Genomic DNA, 14,231 nt, shown 5'->3' with positions numbered 1-14,231 from the left:
TCTGCTTCCGCGTTGCTCTGGTAGTTCCTCGGCACGCTTTCTGTTCTTTCTTTCTCTATCAGCCTCAAGCCTGTTTCCTTGCTGTTCTTTTGATTCCTCGGCACGCTTTCTGTTCTTTCTTTCTCTATCAGCCTCAAGCCTGTTTCCTTGCTGTTCTTTTGATTCCTCGGCACGCTTTCTGTTCTTTCTTTCTCTATCAGCCTCAAGCCTGTTTCCTTGCTGTTCTTTTGATTCCTCGGCACGCTTTCTTTTCTGACTTTCTCAATCAACAGCAAGTTTTTTGGCATAGACTCTTTGAGCATCTTCATCGGCTTTTGCCATTGTAAGTTCATCAGTCATTTTAAACTTAAACATTAATAGATTTCTACGTGAACATATGTCTTAAATATCTTGAATGACGTCACCGTCGTAGCAAAAATGACGACAACTAACTTGATGACGTCAGTTAACACAGAAACATGACGTCACCTGACAGACAGACAGACACACAGACAGACAACTTATTTTTATATCTATCTATCTATCTATCTATATAAAAATAAGTTGTCTGTCTGTCTGTGGATGGATCAGGTGACGTCACCTGAAAAAACTGGATCAGGTGACGTCAAAACTGAAAAAACTAAAAAAAGGCAAAAACTACAAAAAAAAACTAAAAACTAATAAAAAAAATAAAAAAGCTAAAAAACTAAAAAAACTAAAAAAAGGCAAAAACTACAAAAAAAACTAAAAACTAATAAAAAAGCTAAAAAACTAAAAAAACTAAAAAAAGGCCAAAACTACAAAAAAAACTAAAAACTAATAAAAAAAATAAAAAAGCTAAAAAACTAAAAAAACTAAAAAAACTAAAAAAAGGTAAAAAACTAAAAAAACTAAAAACTAAAAAAAACTAAAAAAAAAGGAAAAAACTGAAAAATAAGCTAAAATAAAGGTAAAAACCAATAAAAAACTAAAAAAAAACTGAAAAAACTAAAAAAAGGCAAAAACTACAAAAAAACTAAAAACTAATAAAAAAAGTAAAAAAGCTAAAAAACTAAAAAAACTAAAAAAACTAAAAAAACTAAAAAAAGGTAAAAAACTAAAAAAAATAAAAAATAAAAAAAAAACTAAAAAAAAAGGAAAAAACTGAAAAATAAGCTAACATAAAGGTAAAAACCAATAAAAAACTAAAAAGAAAAAAGGAAAAAACTAAAAAAGATTTTCATCTAAAAAACTAAAAAAAACTAAAAAAGGTAAAAACTAAAAGAACTAAAAAAGAAAAAAATAAATGACGACACTCAAAGAGAAAGCGACCAGGACAAAAGGAATGTTCGATTAGCAATCAACAAAGCACCGGGACACAGGGAGTATAAATGACGACCAGGACATAAGTAAAAAAAAAAATTAACAAAACTAAAAAGAAGTTAAAAACTACAAAAAAACTAAAAATCTAAATAAACTAAAAAAGAAAAAAAAAGGAAAAAAATAAAGGAGAAAAACAAAACTAAAAAACGAATGTATATACAGACCGGTACACCGGGATACAAATGACGACCGGGACACAGGGAATATAAATGACGACCGGGACACAGGGACACAACTACAACGGGGACACCGGGGGAAACAGGGGGATATAAATGACGACCGGGACAAAAAAACTAAAAAGAAAAAAAAACTAAAAACTAATAAAAAAACTAAAAAATCTAAAAATCTAAATAAGCTAAAAAAGAAAAAAAAAAGAAAAAAATAAAGGAGAAAAACAAAACTAAAAAACGAATGTATATACAGACCGGGACACCGGGATACAAATGACGACCGGGACACAGGGAATATAAATGACGACCGGGACACAGGGACACAACTACAACGGGGACACCGGGGGAAACAGGGGGATGTAAATGACGACCGGGACACCGGGACAGGGAATGGTCGATTAGCAATCACCATCAACAAAGCTCAAGGGCAATCATTAGAATCATGAGGTATAGATCTGAATACAGATTGTTTTCCCATGGACCATTATATGTTACATGTTCAAGAGTCGGTAAACCTGACAATCTATTTATATGCAAAGACAATGGGACAGCAAAGAATGTTGTATATTCGCAAGTTTTACGTAGTTAAAACCATATATATATATATATATATATATATATATATATATATATATATATATATATATATACATATATATATATATATATATATATATATATATATATATATATATATATATATATATATATATATATATATATATATCTATCTATATTCACAGGTGGGACATAGGGACACAACTACAATGGCGCGTAACTAATATGGCGCGTAACGACTTACGCGCGCGGGGGGGCTTGGGGGGGGGCGCGAAGCGCCCCCACCAACTAGGTGTTGGGGTGGCGCGAAGCGCCACCCCAACAGCTAGTATATAGATATATAGATATATATATATATACAAAAATAAGTTGTCTGTGTGTCGAGTGACGTCACTGTCCGCATATGACCTCTGAATTATTTCATCACATACCAATTCAAAAACGAATGTATTCAAGCCGAAATAGCTCAGTTATATAACTACCTGTGTTGGCGCAGTGGGTTTGACCTTAGCGTGGTAACACGGGACCCAGAGATCGAACCATGCTACAGGAAAGCACTACAGGGCCGACGCAGGGACCTTAGTAGTCAAGAAGCGTCGTTAATCTATATATATAATATCTTCTATATATATAAAAATAAGTTGTCTGTGTGTCGAGTGACGTCACTGTCCGCATATGACGTCTGAATTATTTCATCACATATCAATTCAAAAACGAATGTATTCAAGCCGAAGTAGCTCAGTTATATAACTACCTGTGTTGGCGCAGTGGGTTTGACCTTAGCGTGGTAATACGGGACCCAGAGATCGAACCATGCTGCAGGAATGCACTACAGGGCCGACGCAGGGACCTTAGTAGTCAAGAAGCGTCGTTAATCTATATATATAATCTTCTATATATATAAAAATAAGTTGTCTGTGTGTCGAGTGACGTCACTGTCCGCATATGACGTCTGAATTATTTCATCACATACCAATTCAAAAACGAATGTATTCAAGCCGAAGTAGCTCAGTTATATAGCTACCTGTGTTGGCGCAGTGGGTTTGACCTTAGCGTGGTAATACGGGACCCAGAGATCGAACCATGCTGCAGGAATGCACTACAGGGCCGACGCAGGGACCTTAGTAGTCAAGAAGCGTCGTTAATCCGATACAAATACAAATACAGTAGCTCAGTTGGTAAAGCGTTATGTTCCAGGTTCTAGGTCCGAGAGGTTCCAGGTTCGAACCTTGGTTTTAGCATTAATACAAAGAAGAAAAAAAAATAAAAAAGATAAAAACTACAAAAAAAAAACTAAAAAGAAAATACTAACAAAACTAAAAAAGCTAAAAAGTAAAAAAAAAAACTAAAAAAAACTAAAAAAAGGTAAAAGTACAAAAAAACTAAAAAGAAAAAAACCTAAAAACTAATAAAAAAACTAAAAAAACTAAAAACCGAAAAAGAAAAAAAACTAAAAAAGGAAAAAAACTGACAAATAAAGGAGAAAAAGAAAACGAACAAAAAAAAAAAAAAAAAAAAAACTAAAACAGGTAAATGTATTCAAGCCGAAGTAGCTGAGTTGGTAAAGCGTTATGTTCCAGGTTCTAGGTCCGAGAGGTTCCAGGCTCGAACCTTGGCTTTAGCATTAATACAAAAGAAGAAAAAAAACTAAAAAAAAACCCCAAAAAAACTAAAAAACAGGTAAAAACTACTAAAAAAAACTAAAAAAGCTAAAAAATTAAAAAAAAAACTAAAAAAACGTAAAAAACTAAAAAAGAAAAAAAACTAAAAAACTAAAAAATGGTAAAAACAGTAAAAAACTAAAAAGAAAAAAACTAAAAACTAATAAAAAAACTAAAAACTGAAAAAGAAAAAAAAAACTAAAAAAGGAAAAAAACTGAAAAATAAAGGAGAAAAAGAAAACTAAAAAAAAATAAAAAATAAAAAAATGGGAATATAAATGACGACCGGGACACTCAAAGAGAAATTACAGACTGGGACACCGGGACACAAATGACGACTGGGACGCGTGTGTCGACTGACGTCATGTTTGTGTGTCGACTGACGTCATGTTTGTCGACTATAAATGACGACTGGGACACAGGGACACAACTACAACGGGGACGCCTGGGGGCACAGGGGATATATAAATGACGATGGGGACACAGGGAATGTTTGATTAGCAATCACCATCAACCAAGCTCAATGGCAATCATTAGAATAATGAAGTATAGATCTGAATACGGATTGTTTTTCCCATGGACAATTATATGTTGCATGTTCAAGAGTCGGTAAACCTGACAATCTATTTATATGTACAGACAGTGGGACAGCGAAGAATGTTGTATGTTCGCAAGTTTTACGTATTTAAAAACATATATTTATATATATATATATATATATATATATATATATATATATATATATATATATATATATATATATATATATAAATAATATATATATATATATATATATATATATATATATATATATATATATATATATATATATATATATATTCATAGGTGGTACACAGAGACACAACTACAATGGCGCGTAACTAATATGGCGCGTAAGGACTTAAGCGCGCGGGGGGGCTTGGGGGGGCGCGCGAACTCTGCAAAACAGGGCTCTTAGAGACACAACTACAATGGCGCGTAACTAATATGGCGCGTAACGACTTACGCGCGAGGGGGCTTGGGGGGGGGCGCGAACTCTGCAAAACAGAGTTGTTGTTTTTTTAATACCGCTCTTTTCTCACCAAAAATTCGCACTCTGCAAAACAGGTCCCTGTTAGGATGCCAAAAGAGTCCGCTTATTTACCTTCAACGACGGCCTCCATTGTTACCCGGGCTCCTTCATCCACAAGACAGTTTGTGAGGGGTAAGGCGAATTTTGGAGGTATTTGCTTCTGCTGGACCTTGATAAACTTGACTTGTGTAGTCTCAGCTATTTTTGTTGATGAAGATGAAGAAAACAGCGTTGCACGCTCTTTGACAGAAACCTTAGCTGGCTCTACTTCCTCTTTCTGCTGAAAGTGTAAACAAAAAAGTCTTATTAGAAGTCGAATAATATATAAGTCAAGTAAGCCGAGACTACTTTTAGCCAAGCAAGCCGAAAGCAGGAAGTATTTTTTTACTAGTGAGTATTTCAGAACACAAAGTCTAAAAGAAGAAACTAATTAAGTAAGATATTCATTTTCATTTTTTGGTAAGGCTTATATTATGAAGTAGGATCTATATAGTTTTTGAAGTAAATATCGAATTTCGTATAAAATGAAACCATCAGGTTTTTAAATTTTAACACAAATGCAGCCAAATAGGAAAAAATCTATTTTGTAGAATGAGATTGATATATCTTTGGCAACGTTGGATCATTTGAGACTACTATAGCATAGAATATTTACCCTGTGAATTCTTGAAAATGAACGGTATTCTTGAACATTGCATAACTACAGCTAAGTAACACCTCCCCCAGTAACTAATCGGGGATCCTCGCGTTGGATGAAATGTTTAATCTACAACAAAAAAATCGTAAAGGATTATAACAGCAACTACATGCGGCGTTTTCTCTTGTATTTATATCCAACAGTTCGTGGTAACGAACTGTAGTAAGGATCGACCCGGCTCAATAGTAAACGAAACTCTAAAAAACATACAATATGTTTTTTTTTATTTTATTTATTGTTTAAAGTTTTTTATTGTTTTAAAAAGTAGAGTTGTGAGAAAGAGTCAAACTTTAGCGTAAAGAGCGAGGCATCGAGGAGGGACAACCCCTTTCATATGTGGAATAATTTCTGTTCGTTATAAGTTTTGATGTCACTCCTTACTTTCAGTTGAAAAAACTTGTTTTTTTTTATTTAATCTCAGTGCAGGATCGCTCTTCCTATATTTTAATTGATAATTAAGTTCTTGTGTTTTTTAGCAAATACACTCAAATAGAGCAAATAGCTCTATAAGCCAGAAGGGAAAATAACAAAAGAAATAACCATATTAATTTTTCTTAGGTTATGTTTTTCTCGCTAATTAAAAAAGCAAAATATATTCGTAATTCTAAAGGGCTCAACGTTCTAAATACATCTATCAGGCTTTTCGCCAATGGGAATATAGACCCAGTACTCACTGTCTCTCATTAGTAGGAATTGCATTTCACCTTTTGTAAGTTAAACAACAATAATTATAGAGCTAAATGCTTAAAAAGTTAGATATGTCGACCAAATTTTTATTCTTAGTTTAATAATTGAGAAGTGCCTTAGTTTTCAAACACCTTTCGTCCTCATTTTTATAGATTATGTGCAGGTGTTCGATTCTGTTGATAGAAGAGCTTTAGCAAAGGTATTATCCTTGTATGGTATACCAGACAAATACATTAAAGTTATTAGTGCTATGTACGAGAATAATGCTGCTGCGGTTAAGGTAGGAAGTGAGGTTAGCAGCTGGTTTTGTATTAAGTCGGGAGTTAAGCAGGGCTGTGCTCTATCTCCCTTTATATGGATCATTTTGATGGACTTTATCTTAAAGAGCACAGCAAAGACAATGGGAGACCAGTGAATCAAATGGGGAGGAAAACTACTCTCCTGGACTTAGATTATGCTGATGATCTAAGCATCCTAGATGAAAGTGTGAGCAAAATGAAAGAGCTTTTATAGGTTTTGCGAGTTCAGAGTGCTAGAATAGGTTTGAAAATTAATTTTAAGAAGAGTAAGGCACTAAGGCTAGGAATAAGTGAAGATGAAAAGGTGACGTTGGGTAACAAAAAGATTGATCAGGTGGGCAGTAAAGACGGTGGAAGCAGTGAAGATGTTAAAAGTAGAATAGCCAAGGCTGAGGGTGTTTTTTCACAATTAAAAAATGTTTGGAAGAATAGGAATATAAGTCTACAAACAAAGATTAGAATATTGAAAGGTATGGGTATATTTATGGTTCAATTGTAGATATGGATATATAGATAATAGATATATATAGATAATTATGGTGTAAACATGATTTACTAACATGTTTCAGACCATTTATGTCTGATAAGCCCTTATGAAATTTTGTCAATCAAAACTAGTCAATACTAGAAAATTGTTATTGAATATTTTATTTCTTTTCCTTTTGTATGCTTAAAGTAAATATAAAAAAAAAACAGCCCAATAAAACAGAAAGGAGGGAAATTGTGAAAGGACTGCTCTGAATTTATTCATGAAATACTGAGTAGAAGATAGCATTTTAGAAGACAAAGAGTAATCAAAATATTTCAAAACTAAACCAAATAAATAATATTAATAATTGTCCCCCATTGTATCCCTGGCCATGGAGCCTTTCGAGGGGGAATAAGTGTATTGTAATTCCATTTTGAATTGTATTTTGTATTGTATTGAATTGAATAACAATAAACTTCTAATAATAATACTAATAAAACTAAGTCTTTAGTACCATGGAGATCTACAACCGACCATGGAGACCATGGTCGGTCTGGACCATGGAGATCTACAACCGAGATAAAAGGTTGGTAATTCAAGGACCCAAAGGCATCTAAAATCAAAATAGCAGCTTTGTAATTCAGAAGTGTTTGAAAACCCACAAAGACGGTAGATGGTATTATAGTCGTGTCAAATTCAAGTTTTTGAATTAGGTCTTATAATTCAAGTTTTTTTTTTTTTGGGGGGGGGGGGCATATCAGCGATGATTAGTCCCTAGAAGCGGTTATGAATAATTCTCAGACCTCATTACCTTTCCATTTACAAATACAAACAGAATTAATACATAGAGAAACGGGTATAGACAGGGGAGAATAGCAAAAAAGTTTCAGTTTTCACAAAAAATAATGAAACCCGAAATATTAGGGGTTACGCCCGAGAGCTTTTATCAACAGGAAGAAAAAGGACTAAATTAGAATACGTAAAGCGTCATAAGATGTGAGTATTTTATTGTTTATTATTTGTTTTTTTCCTTTCTTTATGTGTTTTTCCATTTAATTTACTGTGTTTTATTTTATTTATCCCCGGTGATAAAGGCTTCTGGACGTGAAGCCAAAATATTTTATTTTTATTAGTATTAGTGAAAAGTAAGAGTTTTTTGTTACTTTCCACTGTTTTGTTTGAAATATTATACCAATTTTTCTATATTTTCATTTCGTTCTATTCGAAAATGTTGACTTCTGTTTTACAACTTTTAGCCAGTAGTGATCGTACTGGTACCCAGCATGCATTGAGGTAATATCGTGTCATTTAGATTGCTTTTTTGGCTTTTTTGAGCATAAAAATAGCAGGCTATAACCACTTTAGAGCCTTCCATACTTTACGGTAAGAGCATGCTATCTATAAAATTTAAGAGATAGAAAACGGGTATAATTTAAACATAACAGTAAAAAAAAAGAAAAAAAAACAAACCTTAAATAACAAAAATCTGAATATCAAACTCAAAGAAAAAGACAAAAAAAAACAAACAAATAAATGAGTAAAATTTTATAATGATTGGAATATTTTGGAAGTTATTAAGAAGTGTTTTATTTAATTTTTTGTTTGCTTGTCTTTTTCTTTATGCATTGCGTTTAATTTAATTTAAGTTTAAGCTTTTTTTTTCTTGTTTATAAAGGCTCCCAGAAGTGGTGTCGAAACATTCGGACTTTTAGTATTTAAAGTTTGTGTTGTTTTTGGTTTGTTACACTGTTTTATTTAGTTACACCCATTTTTTTTCACTTAAATTCTGTAAATGGAAAAGCAGTGTAGCAAAAGAAATTATTCATGCATCTAAACTAATTTATTGATTTTCCTGAGCACCAAAATTAGCAACTAATATCCACGATTTTAGATATCTGGTAATTCCTGGTAATTTTGGATATCTGGTATAATGGTAATTAGATATCTAATAAAACTAATTTATTGGTTTTCCCGAGCACCAAAATTAGCAACTAATATCCATGATTTTAGATATCTGGTAATTCTTGGTAATTTTGGATATCTGGTATAATGGTAATTAGATATCTAATAAAACTAATTTATTGGTTTTCCCGAGCACCGAAATTAGCAACTAATATCCACGATTTTAGATATCTGGTAATTCTTGGTAATTTTGGATATCTGGTATAATGGTAATTAGATATTTAATAAAACTAATTTATTGGTTTTCCTGAGCACCAAAATTAGCAACTAATATCCACGATTTTTGGTAATTCCTGGTAATTTTGGATATCTGGTATAATGGTAATTAGATATCTGATACCAAAATAAGCAAGTTTTTGCCCCAAAAAGAGGCCCGCCCAGGTACTGAAGAGCTAGCTCTTGCTGTACCTTACACCTGATTTGCATGGTTAAGTCTTTATTGAATTGATTTTGCTATGATGAACGAAGTAAAAAAAAAAAAAAAATCCATACCAAACAGTCATGGAGAATCCAAGGTTAGCAAAAGGCTTCAAAAACATTGTCTAAACAAATTTTATTGTCTTTTTATTTTCAGTTTCATGGGTTACAAATGGTAAGTGCCACTTTAAAAAATAATTTCCTATAGTCTTGAACAGTCGGAATGATTTGTTCATTTTTTTCCCTTTTTTTGTGTGTTGTAGCAAGTAATTGTCGCATAATCTACATTTTAGCAATAATGTAATTATGTAAAAACAAAAGCTAGAGAATGATAAGGTACACTTACCTCATTCATATCTTGGTCTTTCTTTTCTTCCTTATGCTCATTAGTGACCTCATTTTTCTGTCGTAAAACATGCTTAATGCTCGTGGCAGAGTGGTACATAACGGGTGGCTCGTGGACAGTCAACGTGGCACTGCAAGTAGCAACACCAGATTCATTTTCTGCCACACAAACTATCTTGCCACTATGAGTAAGTTCCGCTGTCAATATTGCAAAGGTGTGCTTATCTTTATCCTTTGATACAGAAACTTCTGGATATTCCTCTGCTGGTCGATCTTTGAAAAGCCACTTCACATTAGGTTCGGGTATACCACTTGTTATGCACTGAAATGCTATTGGAGTCCCTTTGTGTACACGGGTATCAGAAAATATTTTTTCAAATTGGGGAGGAAGAGAAATTTCATCTTCTGGTTTAAGGACTGGTGGGGTAGGAGGAATTAATGCAAGTTCTGCAATAGACTTGGCCTCTCCAGCTTTATTAGTCGCTTTCAGGGTATATTCACCTTGATGTTCCTCTTTGATGCATGGAAGTTCAAGAACATGATAGCCATTTGGGTAATTAAATATCAAAACATCTTCAGTCCTGTAGAGTGGCATGTCATTTCTAAGCCACGTCACATCCGGCTCAGGGGTTCCTGTAACCACGGCATCAAAGCGTACATTACTATTGATTTTTGCAGAAATATTATTGATTTTTTTTTCAAACTTCGGGGGCTTAAGTTCCTCTTGAACAGTTAGCTTACACTCACTAGATGCTTCTCCAGCTGAATTAATTGCGATAACTTTATATTTACCCGTGTCTTCAAGTTGCAGTTGACGAATGATAAGACATACTTTATTTCCTTGAAAAATTTGCTGATAATCTGTAGAATCGGGTATTATCAAATCATTTTTAAACCAGTTTATCTCAGGATCTGGCTGACCAGATATCACACATTCCATTTTGATTTTTCTCCCATTAAAAGATTCAATATCTTTGAGTGGAACTTTAATAGATGGACGAAGTGGTTCAATATCACTAAGTCCAATTTCAGTGTCTGAATTTTCCGCTGGGAGGCGCCCTTTTACAGTGACAATTGAACTTGATAATGCCTCTCCCCCAATGTTCTTTGCTGAGATTGTATATGTCCCTGCATCTTTAGGATAAGCTTCGGTAATCGTTAAAACACAAATTTCACCGTCAAAAGAGGTCTTCAATTCTCTGGTCTCTTTTACAGGTCGGCCATTATGCATCCAGAGGATGTCTGGTTGAGGTTTACCACTTATTTTAGCTTCTAAACGAAGCTTTCTTCCTGCACGGGCCATAACGTTTGAAAGAGGTGAAATTACTTTTGCTGGCTCTGACGGGAGTATAGACTCCACCTTTAGCATTGCCTTTGTTTCTGCCTCACCAGCATAATTTATAGCTTGACAAATAAATTGACCGTGATCTTCTAAGAAAATTTCTTCAATTTTTAAAGTATGTTGGTTATTATCATTTGATATTGTGTATTCCGGCTTCTCATCAATACATTTTCCATTCTTGAACCAGGAAACACTTGGGGCAGGATTACCAGTAGCCACACAGTGAAATGTTATTGAGTCACCTTCGCGCGTGTGAATATCAGTTAAAGGGACAGAAAAATCTGGAGCTATAGGCTCCTCCTTTTCCTGAACCTCTTTAACAGTCAGTTTGGCACTTGTTTCTGCAAATCCAGCGAAGGAGACAGCTCTACAAGTAAAAAGTGCTGTGTCTTCTGCAAATGTTTCTTCTATATAGAGACAGCAAACATTGTCAATGCATGAAGTTTGGTAATCTGGATTATTTTCTATCGATATACCATCTTTATACCAAGTGACTTCAGGGCGTGGTCGACCAGAAACTTTACAGAGAAGTGTAATCTTTTGTCCTTCTATAACATTTTCATCATGAAGAGTTTCAACAAAGACAGGAGGTTCGTCAGACTGTATAGACACATCGGATAGTCGGATCCGACGAGAAGTCATATTACTAACCTGAGAGCCAAAGTCACACCTACTTTCCGTTTCAGTTTGAGTTGTTTCAACAGTTACTCTAGGTTTATTTTTCATTGATTGTGCTATTCCTTCGGCTACAATTCTGGCCTGTTCTGCTGCGCGAGCAGCTGCTCGTGCTGCCTCTGCTTCTGCATGGGCTGCCGCTAAAGAATCTCGAAATAAGGATTCTGTAGCCTTGGCCTGTTTTCTTTCTTCTTCTGCAGTTTCTAGGTTCTTCGACAAAACCACAAGCTCTTTCGTAATTGATGTAAAAGACTCAAAAATTTCCCTACTTTCGTGAAAAACTTTTTCGGAATGACTAGCACTTGCAGGTGCCTTTAATTGAATAGAAATTTCCGATATTTTCTTAATTCTTTCTTCTTGGTGCCGTCTTCCATCGTTAATAAACTTATCAACCTCTTGGATAAGAGAATCAGCATCAGTTTTAGATTTGCACAAAGTCGAACGACGGGCAAGATTAACAAGAAGCTTACTCCCATGTGTAAACCATTCCTCCACTTCTTCTACAAGAGTGAAATATGTTGCTTTGAGCTCGATGATATTTTTTGTTTCCCCAACTGATGTTCTCAGTGTTGACCATTTCGTAGTTACGGCGTTTAAGCCAGACTCAACAGGCTCTTTTCTGCTTTTTTCACTTTCTGAATTGACTATTTTCTCTGCAGTACTTACAAAATTATGAATCTTCGGTTCAATTGCATCCATACTTTTTTCAAACTGAGAGAATGAATCAGAGTTGGCCTTGCACATAGTCAGTGAACTGGCATATCTTCCAGCATTTTTAATACCCTCGATTTGCCGAAGCATGTCATCTATTTGATTTTGAACACTCATTAAATCAGAATTAAATTGGCAATGCTGTCTATGTTGTGTTAGTCGCCAGTTACGATCTTGCCATACAGCCTCCCAGTGTCGACTCCTTTGATCAAGAGAATGCATTAAAATTTCAACATCATGTCTTGTTTCATAGCTTACATTCCTATATTGGTCAATCAACGTATCACACTCTTGTTTAATTTTTGAAATAAGATTTGCAATCAAGTTATAGTTTGCAACATGATCTCGAATGATTAGTTCTACTTCTGATACTGAGGCTGGTAACACTGTTGTATAATATTGGTGTTCTAGCGATTCAATTGTCTGGTCAACCTAGAAATTAATAAGGAAAAATCTTTCAGAACCAGCAAACTATGGTTTCTAAAAGATAAAAGAACTGTTTAGAAGACAATGTCAGCAAGCATATCAGAAAACACTAACATTTTATTATCATTTTATCCTTTTTATTATCGTTTCTGTACTTGTATGATATGTTGTTCATGCATTGACACACTAAACCGGGTTCTTTTGCTAGTTTCTTTCAACTTCGCGTGGACAAAGAGAATGACAGAATAGATGGAAAATATATAATTTGGGCTATATATTTGCACATTAGGGGGGGGGGGGTCCGGGTAAAGTCTTTGGACAGGGTGAAGACAGAAAACAATTCTTACTTTCTTTTATTAGAATAATTGTAGCTAATACATTTTGCATACAGACCCGCTGTACTTTACCCCCTCCCCCTTAATGTGCAAATATATAGCCCGAATTTGTTTCCAATGTATTATATTTTTATCATACATAGGTATATTTTATTAGGATTAACCTAACTTCGCTTCTTGAGTGGTAGTGGGTATATCATACAAGTACCTTTTTATCTCATTTATGCTGATAGACTTCTCTAGATAAGCAGGGCAAATTTTAGATTACATTCTCTGGAAAAATGTTAAAGCTTATTTGCAATATTTGCCTTAGTTTTAGGGGGAGAATGTCTTTCCATAACAGCTTTCTTAAGCATTTTAAAGACAGGTAACTGAGCTAAGCCAATGAAATCTTAAAGGTTATTCAGGATTTGATATTTGAAATGATTCCAGAAAGCTTTATTCACCTGGTTCTGCTTCTGTCTTTAAAATATAGAAGAAAATTTGCCAGGAAAGAGACCTTTAATCAAATTCTGATCTTATTATCTAACGTTTTTTTTATCAAACATATTATCTAACTTGTATCTAACGATAGCCCCTTAGATCTACCGCTATCTAACCGTTTGACCAAACGTTTATCTAACGATAACATTTAGATCTAACGGTTATCTAACGAATTATTTAAAGTTTATTTAATGATAAAATTTCTAGAGTTTACTTGTAACAGCATCTAAATAATAAAAAAATCTAGCTTTAATAATAGTTTTCATTTTCTTAATAGCAATTGACCTAGAGTTTATTTCAAGCTAAGTGTTTTTATTTCTCCTAATACAAGAAAAAGAATCTCAGTGACAACCAAGATTACATGTAGATTGTAGATTGTTACATTGTAGATTGTAGATGTAGATTGTTACATTGTAGATTGACAGTTTAATATACATACACTGATATTTTTCCAAGAAAACACTTAAAATGAGTTAAGTTTAAGTAGTAGATTTTCAAAATTTATTTATATCTTTACAATTGTACATTTTGAGCAACTAAAATCTTCGACTTCCCAATTAAGTTCCCTATTCCCTATCGAC

At 33.9% G+C, this 14,231-nt stretch overlaps 1 protein-coding gene across 4 annotated transcripts in view; it reads right to left on the bottom strand.

Annotated features, from left to right (window-relative positions):
• LOC136034062 (titin-like) overlaps positions 1-14,231 on the bottom strand; it is a 148,026-nt gene that overhangs the window by 63,623 nt on the left and 70,172 nt on the right. For 3 of the 4 annotated variants that reach the window (XM_065715179.1, XM_065715180.1, XM_065715181.1), the window contains 2 exons: positions 9,680-12,838; positions 4,875-5,082 (listed from right to left, as the gene is read on the bottom strand). In XM_065715179.1, the coding sequence (XP_065571251.1) occupies positions 4,875-5,082; positions 9,680-12,838 (3,367 nt within the window). The remainder of the gene's footprint in view (positions 1-4,874; positions 5,083-9,679; positions 12,839-14,231) is intronic. The other variant, XM_065715178.1, reaches the window with a different exon arrangement.

The sequence above is a fragment of the Artemia franciscana genome, chromosome 12 (genome assembly GCF_032884065.1).
Source record: "Artemia franciscana chromosome 12, ASM3288406v1, whole genome shotgun sequence".
NCBI lineage: Eukaryota > Metazoa > Arthropoda > Branchiopoda > Anostraca > Artemiidae > Artemia > Artemia franciscana.
Note: the sequence above shows the minus strand (reverse complement) of the source record. Positions and strands in the feature narration are given on the sequence as shown.